General features: G+C 45.9%; 2 protein-coding genes across 2 annotated transcripts in view; both read left to right on the plus strand.

Annotated features, from left to right (window-relative positions):
• Positions 1 to 185: 185 nt before the first annotated feature.
• On the plus strand, positions 186 to 2,041 carry nupr1b (nuclear protein 1b). Its single transcript, XM_085272311.1, has 3 exons — positions 186 to 366; positions 445 to 580; positions 1,792 to 2,041. The coding sequence occupies exons 1-2, from the start codon at positions 270 to 272 to the stop codon at positions 570 to 572; spliced, it is 225 nt and encodes a 74-aa protein (XP_085128437.1). The 5' UTR covers positions 186 to 269; the 3' UTR covers positions 573 to 580; positions 1,792 to 2,041.
• Positions 2,042 to 6,301: 4,260 nt separating this feature from the next.
• The window catches only part of doc2a (double C2-like domains, alpha), an 81,581-nt gene continuing 69,765 nt past the window's right edge, over positions 6,302 to 18,117 (plus strand). The window contains exons 1-3 of the mRNA XM_085272313.1: positions 6,302 to 6,631; positions 6,995 to 7,732; positions 7,997 to 9,144. Of these exons, the coding sequence (XP_085128439.1) occupies positions 9,030 to 9,144 (115 nt within the window). The 5' untranslated portion in view covers positions 6,302 to 6,631; positions 6,995 to 7,732; positions 7,997 to 9,029. The remainder of the gene's footprint in view (positions 6,632 to 6,994; positions 7,733 to 7,996; positions 9,145 to 18,117) is intronic.

Consider the following 18,117-nt stretch of genomic DNA (forward strand, 5'->3'; position numbering starts at 1 on the left):
AAAAAAAAAGTAGAAACATGAGACAAAAAGTTGTGTATTTGACACAAAGAGTGTGTTCTTGTTATCCAGAGCATGCAGCTCTGTGGCTGATGCAACATTAGTGCAGAGGAAAGAGGAGCCCTGCAGGAGGAGTCAGGAGGAGGAGAAGGAGGAGGAGGTGCATGCTTCTCATATATAAACACAGAAAGACGAAAAACAGACAAACCTGCGAACACAGAGGCTTACTGCGCAGACGCAAAGATCTCTGACAAACTTGTGGAAAAACAAACATGAGTCACGTCGACGTGAAAAACATGAAGCCCACCAAGTTTGAGGACGAGTACTACGACGAGTACGAGTACTATAACCTGACGGATAAATACGCAGGTGAGCTAACCTGTCCTGGTTCGGTCCGGTTCGTGTTCCGGGCCCGGGAAACTCACTGCTTTAGTTTTTCTGTTGCAGAAGGTTCGGCTCGGAAGGGCAGGACAAAGAAGGAGGCCAGCGACAACACCAACAGAAACAACCCCGCAGGACATGAGCGCAAGATCGTGGAGAAGCTCCAGAACAGCGAGAAGAAAGACAAGGAGTGAATATTGAGGTAAACCCGGGAAAACCGTGTTTGTGTGTCAGTAACTGTGCGCCGAAGTAAAGCAGGAATGCTGTTTCAGTCAGAGCAAAGGCGTCTGACTCACATGAGTCCGTTTGCACTGACAGAGGCCATAAACACGTCAAAACGGGCAGATTTCTGAACGCTGTCTGGTCTGTGGCTGTTTGGAACGCTGGAACTGGGCAAATGTGACGCCAGACGCGCCGCGTGCAGAACTTGAATTTAAGCCTCTACCGCAGCACTTTTGCTGCCACGCTTTGACTTTACAGCCCTCAGAAAAGAGTCCAAAGTTAATTTTTATATCGAGTCGTGCGCCGAATTTTAGGCAGCGTGTTTCCTGTGTAGGCGGTCCACTTTGAATCCATATTCTCGGTTTCTTTGCTCGAGGATCGGTCTGAATCTGAAATCGTCGATTTTTAAACGAATGTTTGGAACACAGCATACTGTACCACATCAGGCCTTTTCCTAAACTGCGCTTGCTCCACAGTTATTAACAATAATTAACTGTTAATTAACAGCTGAATTTAAAGCCAGCTGTTAATTAACAGTTAAGGTTGAGGAGTAGTGACGTCATGTATGAAAAAACAGCATAGTTGTTGTTTTAGCTAAAATATATGTAATATATTTCCCGTAGAATACGAATTCCCTCAGAACAAAACTGTTTATTAACTCCTGCCCTTCGCCTCCTGCACGTCATCACCAGGTTCATAGTTTGAATGGGCAGATTTCCAGTAGAAGTTTGTACACTTCTACAATCCTCCTCCTTCTTATCTCCTCCTCCTGCTCCTCTCTCTTCCTCTCCTTCTTTGCCCCACCCCAAGCCTTCTCCATCCTCCTTCTTTTCCACATCCCTGTTCGTCTTCTTCATGTTCTCCCTTGTCCTCCTCCTTCCTCCTCATCTCTTTTCTTCTTACGTGTCCTCCTGGTGGCCTGTGCAGGTACTGCAAGTCATTTAGAACCGATACAGTTCTTACATCATTTTTAAGCTTTATTATGATTTAATCCTACAGGATAAACTCGTAGATGTACCTGACAGATCACCTAATGAAACTGTAAATGAAGAAAAACATGGAAAATTTTAATTTTGGATTTTTTTAAAACAGATTTTTAACACATGGTGCTGCTGTTGGTAAATAGATGCTTGAACTCCTCGTGTTTATTTATTTTAATTAATTATTTTATATTTTTCTTTTCCACTAAAGGGAATCTCGGACGGCTCATCCCGGAAACCGACCATGGCGTCCTTGGCGACAGAACGACACGTGCAGATGGCAGGAGCATCTGAGCTCCGATGGGCCCGCAGGTGTTAGAGAGCTCTCACCTGAGGCGGCGTGCCCCTGGGTCCCCGCTTGGACCGCGACCGCGCACCGAGACTGCGGTGGCGGCAAATGGCTCATTCTTAAGGATGTTTTTTAAACTTGTTTTTACGATTAAAGACTTGTTAAACTGAAATGAGAGTGTTCATTGTTTCTTCCTTTTAGGCCTCAGTGAAAGAACACAGCCTGTATATAAAAGATGGATGTAGTGAGGCGCCAGGAAAGAGAGCCTAGATAGTTCAGAGCCACACTAACGTGTTTAAATACCAACGTCTGAGCTTTTGTGGATGTTCTAAATGTGAAGCACACTCTGACAGCTTGTTGAAACAAAGCACCAGACTCCACTGACAAAAGCAGGAATTAAAGCTTTCAGATCACAGGAGTGATGCACTGCTGCTGAGTGCTGCTAAGGGATCGGGAGGACATCTCTTATGACGGGTAAACAGGTGAAAATGTTCTAAATATAACCGTTGCAGTTGGTGGGCCGTCATTTGAAGCAAGAAAGGTTTTAAAGCGAACCAATCACAGCAGAAGCAGACAACTCAGTTTATGAGGTAAAATCTTGTTTTTGTGAATGGAGTCTGGTACGGCTAACCCCAGCTGCACTTCCTCAGGCAGAGCTGTTTGAATGCAGGTGAAGAGGTGAAAATGTGCAGGTTAAAGGTCAATCTCATCTGCAAAGTGATGAAACAAAGTGATTGTGACGCCACGAAGATGGAAACACTGAGAACGTGTAGCAGCGATGTAACTTCACCAGCAGCACTCACACAGGGTTACAGTGAGTTATGGTTAGAGTAAGGGGCTACTGTAAACTAAACGAGTAAAGTAAGGGATTACTATTGCAAAAACAGTAATTAGATTACCGTTACTTTCCAGTAGGAACGCTGCGTTACTGCGTTACTAAAACCGTGATTTTTTTGCGAGAATGTCTCACGACAGTGACGTAAGCGAGTGCGACGTTCGTGACAACAGCTGTGTGCAGATCAACAGTGGATCACATATCGATTGTGGGAGAGAGTATGAGCGTGCAGCGTTTAAAGCGTGGAAGTACTGACCTTACTTTGAGTTTGATTCCATAAAAAGTGACAAAAACATTAGTGTCCGCTGTGCGTGGGAAGAAAACTTCTTTTTACAGCGAAAAAACCCTAAACTTCCAACAAGCACTGAGTAGCTACGACGTGATGGGAAACTCACAGAGAAACTCGCGGATTCTTCCACTGACCGCGGCACACCTGCACCAGGGTAAACCTCCGCCTACCGCAGTCCATCTTTACAGTGAAAATAGAGCAACAGGACCGCTGAGTCTTTGACTTTATTTATTTTCTGCTGTGTTTTACTTGCATCTATTTGAAAGACTGAGTGTAAACACACAAAATATTTTATTTTATGAGCTGGAATGTGCAGAAAATAGGTTTAAATAATAATGATAATGGATTGGATTTATATAGCGCTTTTCAAGGCACCCAAAGCGCTTTACAATGCCACTATTCATTCACTCTCACATTCACACACTGGTGGAGGCAGCTACAGTTTTTTTTTTTTTCAATTTTATTTATATAGCGCCAAATCACAACAAAAGTCGCCTCAAGGCGCTTCATAGATACAGAGAAAAACCCAACAATCATATGACCCCCTATGAGCAAGCACTTTGGCGACAGTGGGAAGGAAAAACTCCCTTTTAACAGGAAGAAACCTCCGGCAGAACCAGGCTCAGGGAGGGGCGGCCATCTGCTGCGACCGGTTGGGGTGAGAGAAGGAAGACAGGATAAAGACATGCTGTGGAAGAGAGACAGAGGTTAATAACAGATATGATTCAGTGCAGAGAGGTCTGTTAACACATAGTGAGTGAGAAAGGTGACTGGAAAGGAAAAACTCAATGCATCATGGGAATCCCCCGGCAGCCTACGTCTATTGCAGCATAACAAAGGGAGGATTCAGGGTCACCTGGTCCAGCCCTAACTATATGCTTTAGAAAAAAGGAAAGTTTTAAGCCTAATCTTAAAAGTAGAGATAGTGTCTGTCTCCCGAATCCAAACTGGAAGCTGGTTCCACAGAACAGGGGCCTGAAAACTGAAGGTTGTAGCCACAGCTGCCCTGGGGCAGACTGACAGAAGCGAGGCTGCCATATCGCGCCATCGGCCCCTCTGGCCAACACCAGTAGGCGGTAGGGTAAAGTGTCTTGCCCAAGGACACAACGACCAGGACAGTAATTAGTTACTGATTACCTTTTTCAAGTAACTTGACCAACACTGGTGGAGAGCATGGATCGTCCAGCAGGGGGCAGCATCTCTCAGCCATTGAGAGTCTGGTATGTGTGAAGTGTGTGAGGACTTTACAGGTCACAGTGATGTGTTGCCTGGCTCCACTTGGACTCTGGCCCTGTTGTTCTGTGAGCACAGACTTTGAGCAGGACTCAGAGAAAAGTGTCTGATCACACTGAAGTTTATTGTGCTGCAGTTTTAGATGCGAGCTTATGCAACAGCGCAGCGTTACGTAACACGGACTCTGCGGAGCTCACACTGAAACTCGGGACAAGCTGCAGAGCTGTGAGCAGCAGCAGGTGATGAAACCGCACTCAACGCTCAGACGTCCCCGCAATCAAAGACGTCCCCACAATCAAAGATGCGCCGATGACCTTTTGGGTTTTTATGTGGAGTAAAAATCATCCCACAGGTTTCTACACTCAGCGAGCACTTCATTAGGAATTAGCATAGTAACCTTCAGCTTCTCAATTTTAATAGCACACAAACTGTATATAAATGATGGACATAGGCAAATATGACATCATCCATGTCCTGCATTAACATTTGATCGTGTTCTTGGGTTTTTGTTTAAACTAATGAAACTGTTCAGAAAGAAGCACACGGGGGTAAAGAGCCCGGTCATTCAGGAGGAGCTCGGTGTGGAGTCGCTGCCTCTCCACATGGAGCCCGTGGAGGTGATTCAGGATGTTCTGGGCAGACCTGAGAGTATGTCTCAGCTGGCTTGGGAACCCCTCAGTACTCCAGAAGAAATAGCCTGAGGCCCTGGGCAGGAGAGCGATGTGGGCGTATCTATGCTCGCCATTGTGATCCCTGTTATCACCAACTGGGGTTTAAGTTTTGTTGGGCCAGCTAACACAGAGCAGCCGGACTGTGCTGAACTTGTTTTGAGTGCCCAGCCTCAGGAGTCCAGGACAAACCGTCCACATCACCTCGACCTGTTTGGGTCTCCCTCTCGAAGCTGTTTTATTCTTCCTCATGGAAACATTTTGGGTCAATAATTTTTTGTACCTAATAAAAGGATCAAATCAGTCTTGTTCTAAAGTCTTGGCTGGCTGGCGAGATCAGGTCTGTGACAGCGATGGTTGTTGTTGTTTGCTTGTTTTTATAAAGAAATGTTTGATTAGTTTGATTAGGTGACAGTTTAAAAAAAGCTTTTCAGGTATGAGCTGGGTGTGGTCATGTGACCTGCAGGTTGACTGTGTGTTTGCAGCTGTGCAGATGTTTCTGGCCGTGTGTTTATTAAAGTGAAGCTCCGCGTACCTGCAGCAGCTCTCCTCTGAATCTGAACCATCGCTGTGATTGGTTCATTGCCCGCCTCTCTCCGTGTGAGCGCAGATACGGCGTGAGGCGGGACGCTTATTGAACACAGGCGCTTTCGTGTGTGCCGTCAGGGCTTCAGCGGCGGAGATGCCTCGCTGACAGCCGCAGACACTTTTCATTATTATTTCATATCTGAAGTCTTTCCAGAAAAAACAGGAGTTCGCTACTCTGTACTTTTCCTCATCTCAACAACAAATCTCATGTGTGGCATAAACCCAGCTGTGCTCTGCTGGACCTTTGTTTCTTTAACAGCCCTGAAACTGGACTCAATAGAGACCCCAATACTCAATACAGAGTAATTTGCTGCTTTTTCCTGATTGGTTCCCCTTTATTACTCTTGTTTTTTAAACTGCACAAACTGTTAATAATAGAAGCACGTAGGCACCCTTCAACATTAGTGTTTTGCCATATTTAGACAAGAAGGTGGAGTGCTGTTATCAGCTAATTCTAGCTTGTTAGACTGTATCTGGTCTTTAAGTGATGACGTATGAACCCTGGTTCCAAACTACTCTGTGTTCATTAAGGCTGTTGTGTTTCTAACATGTTTTAATGTTTGTATATGTATATAACCTGGTATTGTGGATGGATTATCTCAGTTGTTCTCCTGACTGAAGTTCGTTTACAGCATCCTGCCATGCGACTGCATTTAACTGTGTTGTTGGTCAGATGATGTCACTAAAAATGGATGTTAGAGGAACCTACAGGTGGCAGTTAGCTACAGGTGGCAGTTAGCTACAGGTGGCAGTTAGCTGCTAGCTGTCTGCAAAGATAGCTAGCAGCTAACTGCTAGCAAAACGTGTTAGCATCAGTAGTAACTTGTGGAAACTTTAAAATGCAGACCTCAGAAACCTCTGGGTCACGTCACCATGGCGACATATATCTTTTATAAAAGTCTCTACTGAAGGCCCAAAGTTTAAAGAAGTTGACAAGTCATATCTATAATTTAACATCCAACTCTGCGGCGGCTTCACTTGCCTCAGCTGAGGGAGTCGGGAGTTAGCCGGGCGCCGGGCAGGATGTGGAAACTTCAGAGACTGGAGGCTGATTTGTGTCAGAGTGAAAACAGAACACGCTTCATCAAATCTACACCTGCAGGCTAAAGGATGCTCATCCAACGTTTTATCGGTCTCGGAGAGATGCCTGTAAATGATTTATATTTCTAGGTATTTTTGCCCCCATCCGTGGAAAAACGACTTTGCTCCCTTTAATGGAGGCCTTCTTCAGTAAGAGGCTGGAACAAATAAATGGCTCCGTATCATCAAGATGCCATCAAAGGGACCAAAACGTTCAGATAAATCTATTTATTCATTCATTTACGTAAACGGGCATGTTTGGAGTTTACCTTCATATTTAATTTAAAATGTAATATTTTTTTATTTATAGCTGTCTTATTTGTGATTCTCACAAAACCAAGCATGTATTATTATGTTTTATATTTTTGATGCATTTGATGGATTATTTATTCCTGTATTATTCATGACTTTGGCATCGTCTGCCTGTCACAGCGTGAACCCTGCCGCTCTGATCAGCTGAGGGATTTGAGGGTTTTTCAGTCCACGGGCTGACGCGCAGCACACCTGAACCATCTCACCTGTTTGCAGATCATGACCTTCAGTCCGGAGCCGTCATGGGCCTCCTGCTGCCGGGAAACCAGATCCCGAGCATTTAGTGAGACAGGATCAGCTCGTGCGGTGCGAACGGGCCAACTAAACGGTCTATTTCTGCTTAATCCTGACTTCCTGTTTGGCTCCACCACCGTTGTAAGCGATGCTGCTGGAAAAATCTGCTGCTGCTGGACGAGCGGGGAGCAGGACGGATCGGATCCCCCGCACACCTGCAGGATTTGGCTCTGATGTGGAAACAGGGATCAGGAATATTTATACACGCTTACATAACCAGCCTCACCATTCAACATCCAGATCAGTGTTTCTGTACCACTATCGCACACACACGCCTCCCCCATCACCTCCCCCTCTGCAGAGGAGATACCAGTGCTCTTAGAAACTCCCCTGGTTGCCTAGCAACTGGTCCTGAGGATTGCCAAAGAGACAGAGATCATTCGTCTGTTATGAGTGGGTAATATGATATTGTGTAAGTGGGGGTGTAAGCTTTCATGTCCATGTTTGTGAGGACCGACTGAAGTTTTTTTGGAACCAGAGCGCGTTTGAGGGCTCAGCTGTGATGAGTCGGGACGCCGTCCACGTCTGCCCTCGACCGTCACTCGTGCACCACATGTTCTGCATGTATGTACGCAAATCAGACATTTCATGGAGTTTCTGTAAAGTTGGGACACATTTTGTGTATTGGGACAAACGTTTATCAAATATTGAACCATTAAAGAAAATATTCATGATATAAACTGAAACATAACCAATAAAGTAAATTTCCTTTGTTGAAATCTGATTATTTCTACGTTATGTTTATATAAATGTATCTGTTTGGGTGTATAAAGCCTGTTAAGTAAACTTCCAGCTTCGTTACAATTTCATCCTCTTTTTGCCCCACAGTGACACGCAGGAACATTCAGGTCGAGGCTGAGTACTAAAGGTTCAGTCCTGGTTACTAATCTGGCCTCCATGTTTGTGGACAGCAGGTTAACAGCGGTTAAAGGTCAGAGAGGTCGGACTAAAGCACAAAAATCTATAAACCTGTGTCATACAGTGAAATGAAAACAAAACACATCGACTGGCGAGGAGTCCGTCTTCGCATCATAACGAGTCTCATATCGAGGCTGACGGAGATAAACACGCTTTCAGACGTGATGGAGACTCAGGCGGTGACGAGGATGCGGAGAGCTGAATGAAATCAGCCCAGATCGAACTTCCTGCTGCCGATGGTATCTGCTGTGTGAGCTGCTGGTTTTATTACAGGGAACAGCGGGCGCGAGGGAAAGGTCGCCCTGCAGATATTGTTTTCTCGTTCCCGGCGGCCTGCGGGTCACAAATATCGACTGGGCCGCTTCCTGTTATACGAATGAAACCGTGTTCGGGAGAGAGGACGCGAGCAGGCGGGCAGAGGGAGCTGAACACAAATGAACTTTAATGTTACAGTTTGGCTACAAGAACACGTAACATACGCGAACTGTCTGCAGAGTTTATGTCCTGTTACAGCTGCGGCACATTCAGCACGAAGCTCTGAGGCAGCTGCTGTTAACAAAGGAGGGAAGAAAGTAAAAGAAAAGAAAGAAAGGAGGAAGTAAAAGGAACCTAAGAAAGGAAATGAAGAAAAGATGGAAGGAAGGAGGCAAAGAATGGAGAAAGAACAAAAAAGAAAGAAGAGAAAAGGTAAAAAGAAAAAGCAGCAAACGAAGGAATATGAGGAATGAAAAGGAAAAGGCGGGATGGAGGAGAGGAAGGAAGGAAGGAAGGATGAATTCCTCAACCACTCGTCAAATATGTAGGTTTCATTTCAAAAATAAAAACATTGTTATGACCTGTTTTTGCTTGCACCACCTACACGCTGCTATCACACCTGATGTAGCTGCTTTCAGGGATTAGATTGGAGGTGTGCAGTGCTGCATACGCTCGCTGCTACACGAAGATGCAGCGTTACAGGAGGAAGTGTGGTGCTGGTTGGGGCAAGATAACCATTTACAAACTCATCAAGCAAGAACAAATCCACACAGGCAGGAACACCATCTCCTCCACCGCAACAGGTAAGTGAACGAAGGGAACAGACGTAAACACACCGGTTCTCATCCAGCGCTTTTCTGCTCATTCACACAAGAACGTTTGCTCTTTCTCTGTAAGTGCTTTCCAACAGTCACACTCTGATGGATGCATCAGCAACTTGGGGTTAGTGTCTTGCCCAAGGATATGTGCAAGGGTTAGGCAGGCTAAGGTGTGGTTAGACGCACAAACACAAACACAGCTCTCTCTCCAAATGTAGCCCGAAGCCACGGGAATGTTCTGTTTGTGGTGACAACAGAAACTAAGCAGGAACTCGTACTGATCCTTGGGGAACAGCACAGATAAAAGAACAGATAAGAGGGAAACCAAGCAGTCCTTAGCAGAGCTGCATCTCTGCAGATGATCACTGAGGACTTTGAGTGTCTGTGCTGTTAACGGTAGATTGACTTTCAGAGGACGCGTCTGAGCTGGCCGGCCATCCGAGGCCCTCGTTTTGTTCAGAAGAAGCGTTCCTGTTCTCCTCATCTGTGAAAACATCCTAAATATCTGCTGGAGCCATTTAATCCCAGCTACAATCATTTATTTACATCTGATTTACACAGTTTAAAAAAGCAAAGTCAGTTTCTCTTCGCAGCTTTTAATCTACTGCAGCTTCCAAATGATCAGGTTTAAACCTGTTTCCACTTCCAGTAATCGCGTCGTCTTCTCTGTATCTTATACGTCTATTTGTTTTCCTCGGATTCTTCTCATTTGCATTTGAATGATTTGCTGTTTTTAAAAAGTGCTTTGAAATGTCTTCCTGTATAAAATGTGTTAAATGATCTCGCCGTGGCCTGCAGTGGTAACAGTGACCCCAGCAAAGGCCTGAGCGTCTGGGTCACGTCATTTTTCACCTCAGTTGTGAATATCTGACACTGTAATATAAATATTTGCTAAAGAAAAGGAAAAGCATCATAAAGAGGTTATTCTGAGTAAAATGTTCCCGCCCTGAGACTGGAGCAGCAGTGAGTGAGTCTGCAGTTAATCTCGTCCACAGTGCAGCCTGCAGGTCTTCACAGAAGTCATTATGGCTGCTAATGATAAGATGTTAAGAAATGTTAAGTTCACCGCGCAGCGACTCCCCACGAAAGCACTGAGCTGACTTTGGTCTTAGTGGAACGCGACGATCCCCGAACATCGAACGCTCACAAACGCACACTGACACGCGCTGACTCGTGCATAATGACGATGATCAGAGCACGAGAGGAAAAAAGCTCCGCTTGAAGGTTTGTAAAAATAAAAAGGCACAAACTCTTTTTCGTGTGCCAAACACTCGGCGTCGTCAGTGCTAGAAAATTTGACTTTGTTTGAAAGACGAATTTAAACTCAAAGGATGTTCATGCGTGTGTTTGTTCTGGTCCCGCCTTCAGAGAGAACGTTCTCAGCTCCAGATCGTTTACTCTGGTCTGAATCCTTTGAGTTTGTCAGCTTTTTTCTGTGGTTTCGTTTCTTGTCCACAAAGAAAGCTCAAAGCTAACTGCGAGTGAACCACGATGCAGCACTGCAAACACTCAGCGGGCTGAGGTCACACAGACTGAGCGTATGGGGTTAAAAGGGTCACCAAGACCACAACAACCTGGTGCTGAATGCCCAGAAGACAGTGGAGATTATTGTGGACTTCAGGAAGCACACAGCCCCACTCCCCCCCATCATCCTGACTGACACCCCCATCACCTCTGTGGACTCATTCCGCTTCCTGGGTACCACCATCACCCAGGACCTGAAGTGGGAGCCCACCATCACCTCCGTCATCAAGAAAGCCCAGCAGAGGATGTACTTCCTGAGGCAGCTGAAGAAATTCAACCTGCCAACACGGACGATGAGGCAGTTCTACACTGCAATCATCGAGTCCATCCTCACCTCCTCCATCACCGTGTGGTACGCTGGAGCCACTATCAGGGACAAACAGAGACTGCAGCGTGTTGTGCGCTCTGCTGAGAAGGTGATTGGCTGCAGACTCCCATCTCTGCAGGACCTGTACACCTCCAGGACACTGGGGCGTGCAGCCCGGATCTCAGCTGACCCTTCTCACCCTGGACACAGTTTGTTTGACCTGCTCCCCTCAGGCAGGAGGCTCCGGTCCATTCGCACCAGAACCTCTCGCCATAAGAACAGTTTCTTCCCCTCTGCTGTTGGACACATGAACAATAACCACATGACTGTCCCCGCCACTAACACATGACCCTACGCTGTGTCACTGCATCATGTTTGCACTGATCACCACCTGCACGCATGTATATATCATGTATATATCTATCTACTTAGCACTTTAATTATTATTCTTATTTTAATTTTTTCATGTCTATTTAAGCGTAATTTATGACAGTATGTTTGCACTGAAGCACCGCAGCAATTTCCTAATGTTGTAAACCTGCTCAACATTTGGCAATAAAACCCTTTCTGATTCTGATTCTGATTCTGATTCTGATTCTGAAAGCGTGCGCTCATATGGTTGCTGGTGTTTCTCTGCAGGACTGTTTCAAGTTTACAAGCGTCGGCAGATTTGGGGTGGGGAGTGTTGACACAAACATTGAGAGTACTGACACAGGTATTGGTGTTGAATCGATACTACCACGATGGGAACGATATTTTAGTTTCACTGTGTTGCTCATCAGAAAGAAGCTCCTCCCCCTGACTGCAGGTAGGCTGCAGCGAGTGACAGCGAGCAGCTTCACATGGAGATATTTGATGGCGTACATGAAGCAAAACTCGACTGTGACAAGACTCAGACCTGCAGCTCAGAGGTCAGAGGTCACAGGCAGTTCTTTCAGAGAGGTAAAGAATCTCCAGGTAACTGATGACGATAACAGCGATGCTTCAGTAAATGTTATCGGTCATCATGCTGGTTCTTCAGCAGACTATATTCACACAGTCCAATAAAACATTCAGCCCTCTGACACCAGTGTGTCGTTTGAGCTGGAATCCTAACCTGGAGCTCCATCTATGAAAGTGTGTGAAAATAAAAACTGTCAGGTCCATTTTTATTTGAAGAGCAGAAGCTGACCCACACGTCTCTCATTCAGGACTCCAGTAGGTTCAAAGCATGTGAAAACCTGTGAACGGTGCATTTGTAACAGTGAAGAACAGCAATCACATCATTTAGTGGTCATGTATGCAGATTTAGTATACTGATGGTCATTCACCTCAAATTATGACACGCTGCTCTCCCCTGCACACGTTAAAAATATCAGTGCTTGGTATCGGACTGTGATATCAGACACTCTTCCAGAGGTTTCCAGGAGTCGCTGGCTGGCCTCTACACCCATGTGACGGAGGAAGCAGGTGCCTTGTTTGTTTGTTTGGTCGACAACATGGAGGATCCTCCTGCATCCCAGAATGCAAAGCATATCTGAGTTCAGGAAGGTTCTTTGGTCGCCTCACCATAAACAGTCACTGGGAACAGGACTGAGACCACTCCCCTCACAGCTGTGGTTGCCTCGAGTTACACGCCACATCTGCACAAATAAACTGCAGCGAGCGGGAAAGACTAAGCAGCGCACGTGTTACACATCGCAATGCAAACACGTAAGAGCTCAGACGAACCCCGATGTGGCTTCACTGAGGATCAAAGACGATTTTATACCTGCTGCGTTGTGCAAACAGCGCCGTCGGATGTCTAACATGCAAGCACTTGGTGACAGTGGGAAAGAAAAACAACAGGAAGAAACCTCTCGCAGGCTCAGGGAGGGGCGGGGCCATCTGCTGTGATTGGTTGGAGGTGAGCAAATGAAGACAGGATAAAGACATGCTGTGGAAGAGAGACAGAGGTTAATAACAGATATGATTCAGTGCAGAGAGGTCTGTTAACACATAGTGAGTGAAGAAGAAACACCCAGTGCATCATGGGAATCCCCCGGCAGCCTACGTCTATTGCAGCATAACTAAGGGAGGATTCAGGGTCACCTGGTCCAGCCCTAACTATATGCTTTAGCAAAAAGGAAAGTTTGAAGCCTAATCTTGAAAGTAGAGATAGTGTCTGTCTCCTGAATCCAAACTGGAAGCTGGTTCCACAGAAGAGGGGCCTGAAAACTGAAGGCTCTGCCTCCCATTCTACTTTTAAATACTCTAGGAACAACAAGTAGGCCTGCAGAGCGAGAGCCAAGTGCTCTGATAGGGTGATATGGTACTACAAGGTCATTAACAGATGCTTTGTTGTCATCACACTCTGAGGTGTACAGTATGTAAACTGCTCTCTCAGCTGTTACAGACGGTGTTTACACATCAGCACATGGAGGCGAGCAGCGGAGAGGACTGGTGTTAGCGGCCTCGTCGTTAATAATGATGATTTCTGAGCTTAAATCACCACATTAGCTGAGAGGCGCCGACTTTGTGAAAACCTGATTAAATCCAGGCGGAGCGCAGGGCGAGAATCAGGGGAACATATTAAAAAAATGACAAAGTGAAGGTGATAAGCAGCAGCTGCACTATATCTCCAACTAACCGAATCCCGTGGCGTGGAGCTCATTTACATGCGATGGTGTTAAAAACTCGTAAATTCATCCATGAATGAAGCGTCGAGACGTGAAGGAGAGATTGGAAACTCTGAATCTAATCACATGGTTGCTGATGTTGGACGCGGCTGTTTAACTGGGATTTGTTGCCTCGTCTCTGCAGACCATTAAAGAAATCAATCTGCACGTGGACACCGACGAGGTCATGACTGAATCGGGGAGATACGACCCGGTGTGAGCAGATAATAAATAAAACACGACGAGGGTGCTTTTCCTCCATTGTTTCTCTGTTAGAAGCTTTAGGCGTCAGAATGAAATGCAGTCCTCCGAATAATAAAAAAGGAATCTGATAATTCATGCTGTCCAGCAGCGGAGACCCTCTGAGGGCCACGGCGAGTCTACAAAGAGCAGCAAAGCAGAGGCGACAGGAAATCCAGCTGAACACGAGCAACGTAATGAGGCTCGGAGGGAGCGGGCGCTCATCAAAGAGTTTAAGGCTCGTGGGCTCGCGACCCGGCACGTGGGCAGGAGGACGTAAACACTGGGGAGCGTTACAAATGATCCTGCTCGTCTCCGTACAGCCGCGAGCTTCAGCTGAAGCACGAGCACAAACTGAAGAGGGTAAATTAACGGTTCATTAGCTCATCGGGACCAACGAGCAAGGATTAAACAGCAGGAGAAAAATGCTCCGTGTTTCGTCTCATCCTCTCGTGTCAGTGTAGCTGAGCTGTCTCACTTCCTCTTTTATGTGTTTTGGTTTAGTTTGACTTCCTCGCCTGTGTCACCATCTTTATCTTCACCTGTGTTTTGTTACCCGTCTCAGCGTCGTTCACACTGTTTCCACTTTGAGTTAACTGCCTTTCTCTGAATCTTGCATTAGGGTCCACAGTAGACGACACACGTGACTGTACATCAACACAAAGTGATCCCTATGAGTGTCACCTACTCCAGTCAGAGACACTATCAGCTGATGATGATACAAATATATAAAAAACATAAAATTAATTAAATTAACAATGAAATGCAAAGCTGCAGGAAATCTAGTGTTTTAGCAGCAAAACATTTTAAATCCACCGAATGATTTTCTGGCTCAGTGCTGCTTTTTATTCTTTAAACTGACGACAACCAAAAGACACAAAAGAAGCACAAAAAATCAGATAAAAGAATAAAAACAACGACAAAGTAAGAAGTACAGCCGGCTGAAGCCGAGCCTGTGCTCATCAGAGAAATTCATTCTCAATCAGTGAGTTTCTGTTTCTGCTAAAATAAAGGCTGATGTTTGTTCTCTGGAGAAGCTCTGCTCTACAAAAGACACACACCGAGTGTCAAAACACACCCTCACAGTGCCAAATAAAACCTGACGGCATCACTATCTGTCACCACGTGACACCAAACTGCAACCAAAACTTCCCAATCAAAGCAACATTTGGCAGCAGGCACGTGAAATCCTCTCAGAGCGTACATCAGCTCTGGTGCCAGCAAAGGCTCGATGAGCTTCATGAAACAATAACAGGACACTTCTGGGCACTTTTAATCTTTAATCTTTTAATTCGCCCAGATGATGTTCAACGTGTTGGTTACAGCCTCAGCAGACAGGAGCACACAGATGGAGTCTGAAATGGAAATGCAGTGTAAGGAACCTCTGACTCAGTGACATTCAAGTGTTTTTCACCAGTCTGTCACTAATGGCTCAAAGAAATGATCTTCCTACACCACCGAGCTGCTTCGTCAGGTAGAGACGCAGAAAAATCAGGGAGGAAATGTTCTGAATGAAGCTTCACTGTTCAGAACGACATAGGGAGGAGGCTGGGGTGGAGGATGGGTGGACAAAACACATGAACTACACACCAGAGACTGCACTTCCTTCACCCGTCTGAGGTGCAGGCAGCTAAAGATGGCGTTAAAGCTGAACGTCACCGTCCCCAAAAACTGCGACACAGAACAGACAAAAACAAAAACCGAGCTGCAAGCGGCTCTGCAGCCCTCCCTCCCTCCCCCGGAGGACTACGGGACAACGAGCTGTGTCGAAGGAAAGTGGATCACTTTTTGCCTGGCGAAATCACCATGGTAACTGATGATGAATACATAACCTGGTGTGGAGCAGGTGATGTTCAGAGTTTTGATTTAAAATCAGCTGCAGAGCTGAATAAATCCACTGAATGAAGCACAGACAGCGTTACGAGAATGTTCATGTTTTAACACCACCAGTACCTGTTCAACCAGTCGCCTCCATTTCACTCTGATCTGAAAGGTTGGAGGGTGGAGATGGCGTGATACCTGCTGGAGGCTGCAGAGCTGCTGAGGCCAACAAAGACACATTAGGAACAGTGACCAAACTTCAGCAACATCTGAGACGATCCGTCCCTCACGGATGAGCTGCTGCGGGTTTTCTCGCGGCCCCGCGTTCGGAAGCCGAACATCCCTGATGGTGTGATGAGGATCTCAGTGGACGTTTGTTTTCTGTCATCACTGCAGATGCTGTCGGCACCATGAGGAACTTCTAACTGAAGTTTTCACCCAGAGGTGAAACCGAATCAAAAGGTTTTACTTTCAGCTTTTTTAACAAATCTAAAAGTCTTCAGGGTGATTATCAACAAAGACGTTAGTGTGAATTAATTAAGGCATGAATTACAAATGCTGTCACACAGAGCCTTAATTTAGGGGCTTACCAGGCGGCTGTGGATGATGGATATGAGCTAAGGGAGCAAAGTTTCAGCCAGTATCTTCTGCTGAGGGGGTTGAAGTGTGGACCCACGCGGTGAAGCATTCAAAGACAGTCGATGCTGAGCAGTCACTGAGACGTGAGCTGAATCTCCAACAAACCGAGTGAGATTCAGGCGAGAAGATGAACCGACACAAAGCAGGATAAAGGCTCCACATGACAACAGGATCACAACACACAACCCGAGTGAATTCAGACTCTGGGTATTGCCTCGTGTTTTCAGGACCATCGGGGTTAATAACACTCAATCTGCATAATACACAACAATCCAGCAGCACCGCATGTCTCTAAGGCAGAGATCGGCACAGACGAGAAGCCGGTTAATATTTTCAATTACCTGAAGCATTATCATCGGTAATTAACGGCATCGTTGGCCACGAGAATGACTGAAGAAAGAGGAGAAAAAGTAGAACAGGGTGAGGAAGTTTATTATACAGTGTGACCAGGTTTCTGACTAAAGGCACGTCTGTCAGAGGGCGGCTGGACGTGGCCCCAACGATCAAATATTTAACAGCTCTTATAGCCGACATCCTTCGTCCTGCAGGGCAGACGTTCAGAGGACAGACCTGCTGGAAGAAGCTCAATGAATCCTGCCCTGCTCTTCTTTCTCTCTGAGGTTTCCAACACTAAATCTACTTTAAAAAACTACACAACATCCACGAGACTGCAGATGTATAAAATATGGAGGCAGAGCTTTTCACAGGTTCTCATTCCTTCCACCAGAATTAAGATGATGAGAAGCAGCCAGGTGCTAATAATGAAACGCACCTGATTGGCTGATCATCATCAGTGTGAGCGTTAAGAGCGACACAGTCTTCCCAGGAGTGGAAGTCGCAGCAACTTCAGCCCAAGCAAAAACCCAGGAGCTCCATCTGAGACTCCACAGGCCTCAGTCAAAGGTTAAAGTTCATGACAGCACAGTTAGAAACAGCCTGAACAAGTACAGCTGCCGGAGGAAAGGTCCTCAACATGGTGCCAAAGCTTAACAAAGCTGCATCTGAACAAAACAAAGACTTCTGGAACAGACGAGGCTGAAGCGGACATGTTTGTCCGTGAAACACAAAGTGAAGAGGAAGCCTCAGACCAGCTGGCAGCATGGCGGTGGAGCGACGATGGTTTGGGCTCCTCGCGGTCACCGAGTGGACCGTGAACTCCTCTGAACACCAAAGTGCTGCGGTGGGATCTTCAGAGGCCGCTCGGGTTCATATTGTACCGTCGTTACTTTGCAGTATGAAGAATACGAGAATTAAAACAACTTAAAAAGCCTGCCACAAACGGAGTGTTCTGTCTGTGCATACACGGAGCTCATTATTAAAAACTTTATGTTTAATATCCACGTCTACAAGAGGAGCAGCACATCTGTGACAGGAAGTGAGGAAAAGCAGACGTTTGCTTCAAGTTTTGGATTTTCAAAGTTTTCTTTGGATCAAAGTCCAGGAAACAGACGAGAAAGTAAACAAGGAAGCAAAAGCTCTTTAATTACCACGTTCACCCTCTGCTGTCTCAGCAAACAGCTTCTTTCTGCACACATTTCTAAATTTCATCATCATAAAACCCCTGCAGCTCTCAACCCTGAATGCTTTTCAGAAAAGACGTTGTTGTTGCAGCTTTTGCAGCGCAAAATTATTTGTGTAGCTCTGAAGGAAAAGACATAAAATCACACAAAATCACAACAGTCCCCTCAAGGTGCTTTACAATGTAAGGTAAAGACCTCAGAGTAACACAGAGAAAACCCAACAATCATATGACCCCCTATGAGCAAGCACTTTGACAGGGGGATGAAAAAA

The sequence above is a fragment of the Mchenga conophoros genome, linkage group LG4 (assembly GCF_057382185.1).
Source record: "Mchenga conophoros isolate Kocher_MC1m ecotype Shallow Benthic linkage group LG4, M_conophoros_male_GT1.1, whole genome shotgun sequence".
Classification (NCBI taxonomy): Eukaryota; Metazoa; Chordata; class Actinopteri; order Cichliformes; family Cichlidae; genus Mchenga; species Mchenga conophoros.

Coding starts and splice junctions, on each gene's coding strand:
- nupr1b (XM_085272311.1), top strand. CDS start 270: ATGAGTCACGTCGACGTGAAAAACATGAAGCCCACCAAGTTTGAGGAC. Junction 367..444: donor CCTGACGGATAAATACGCAG/GTGAGCTAACCT, acceptor TTTCTGTTGCAG/AAGGTTCGGCTCGGAAGGGC.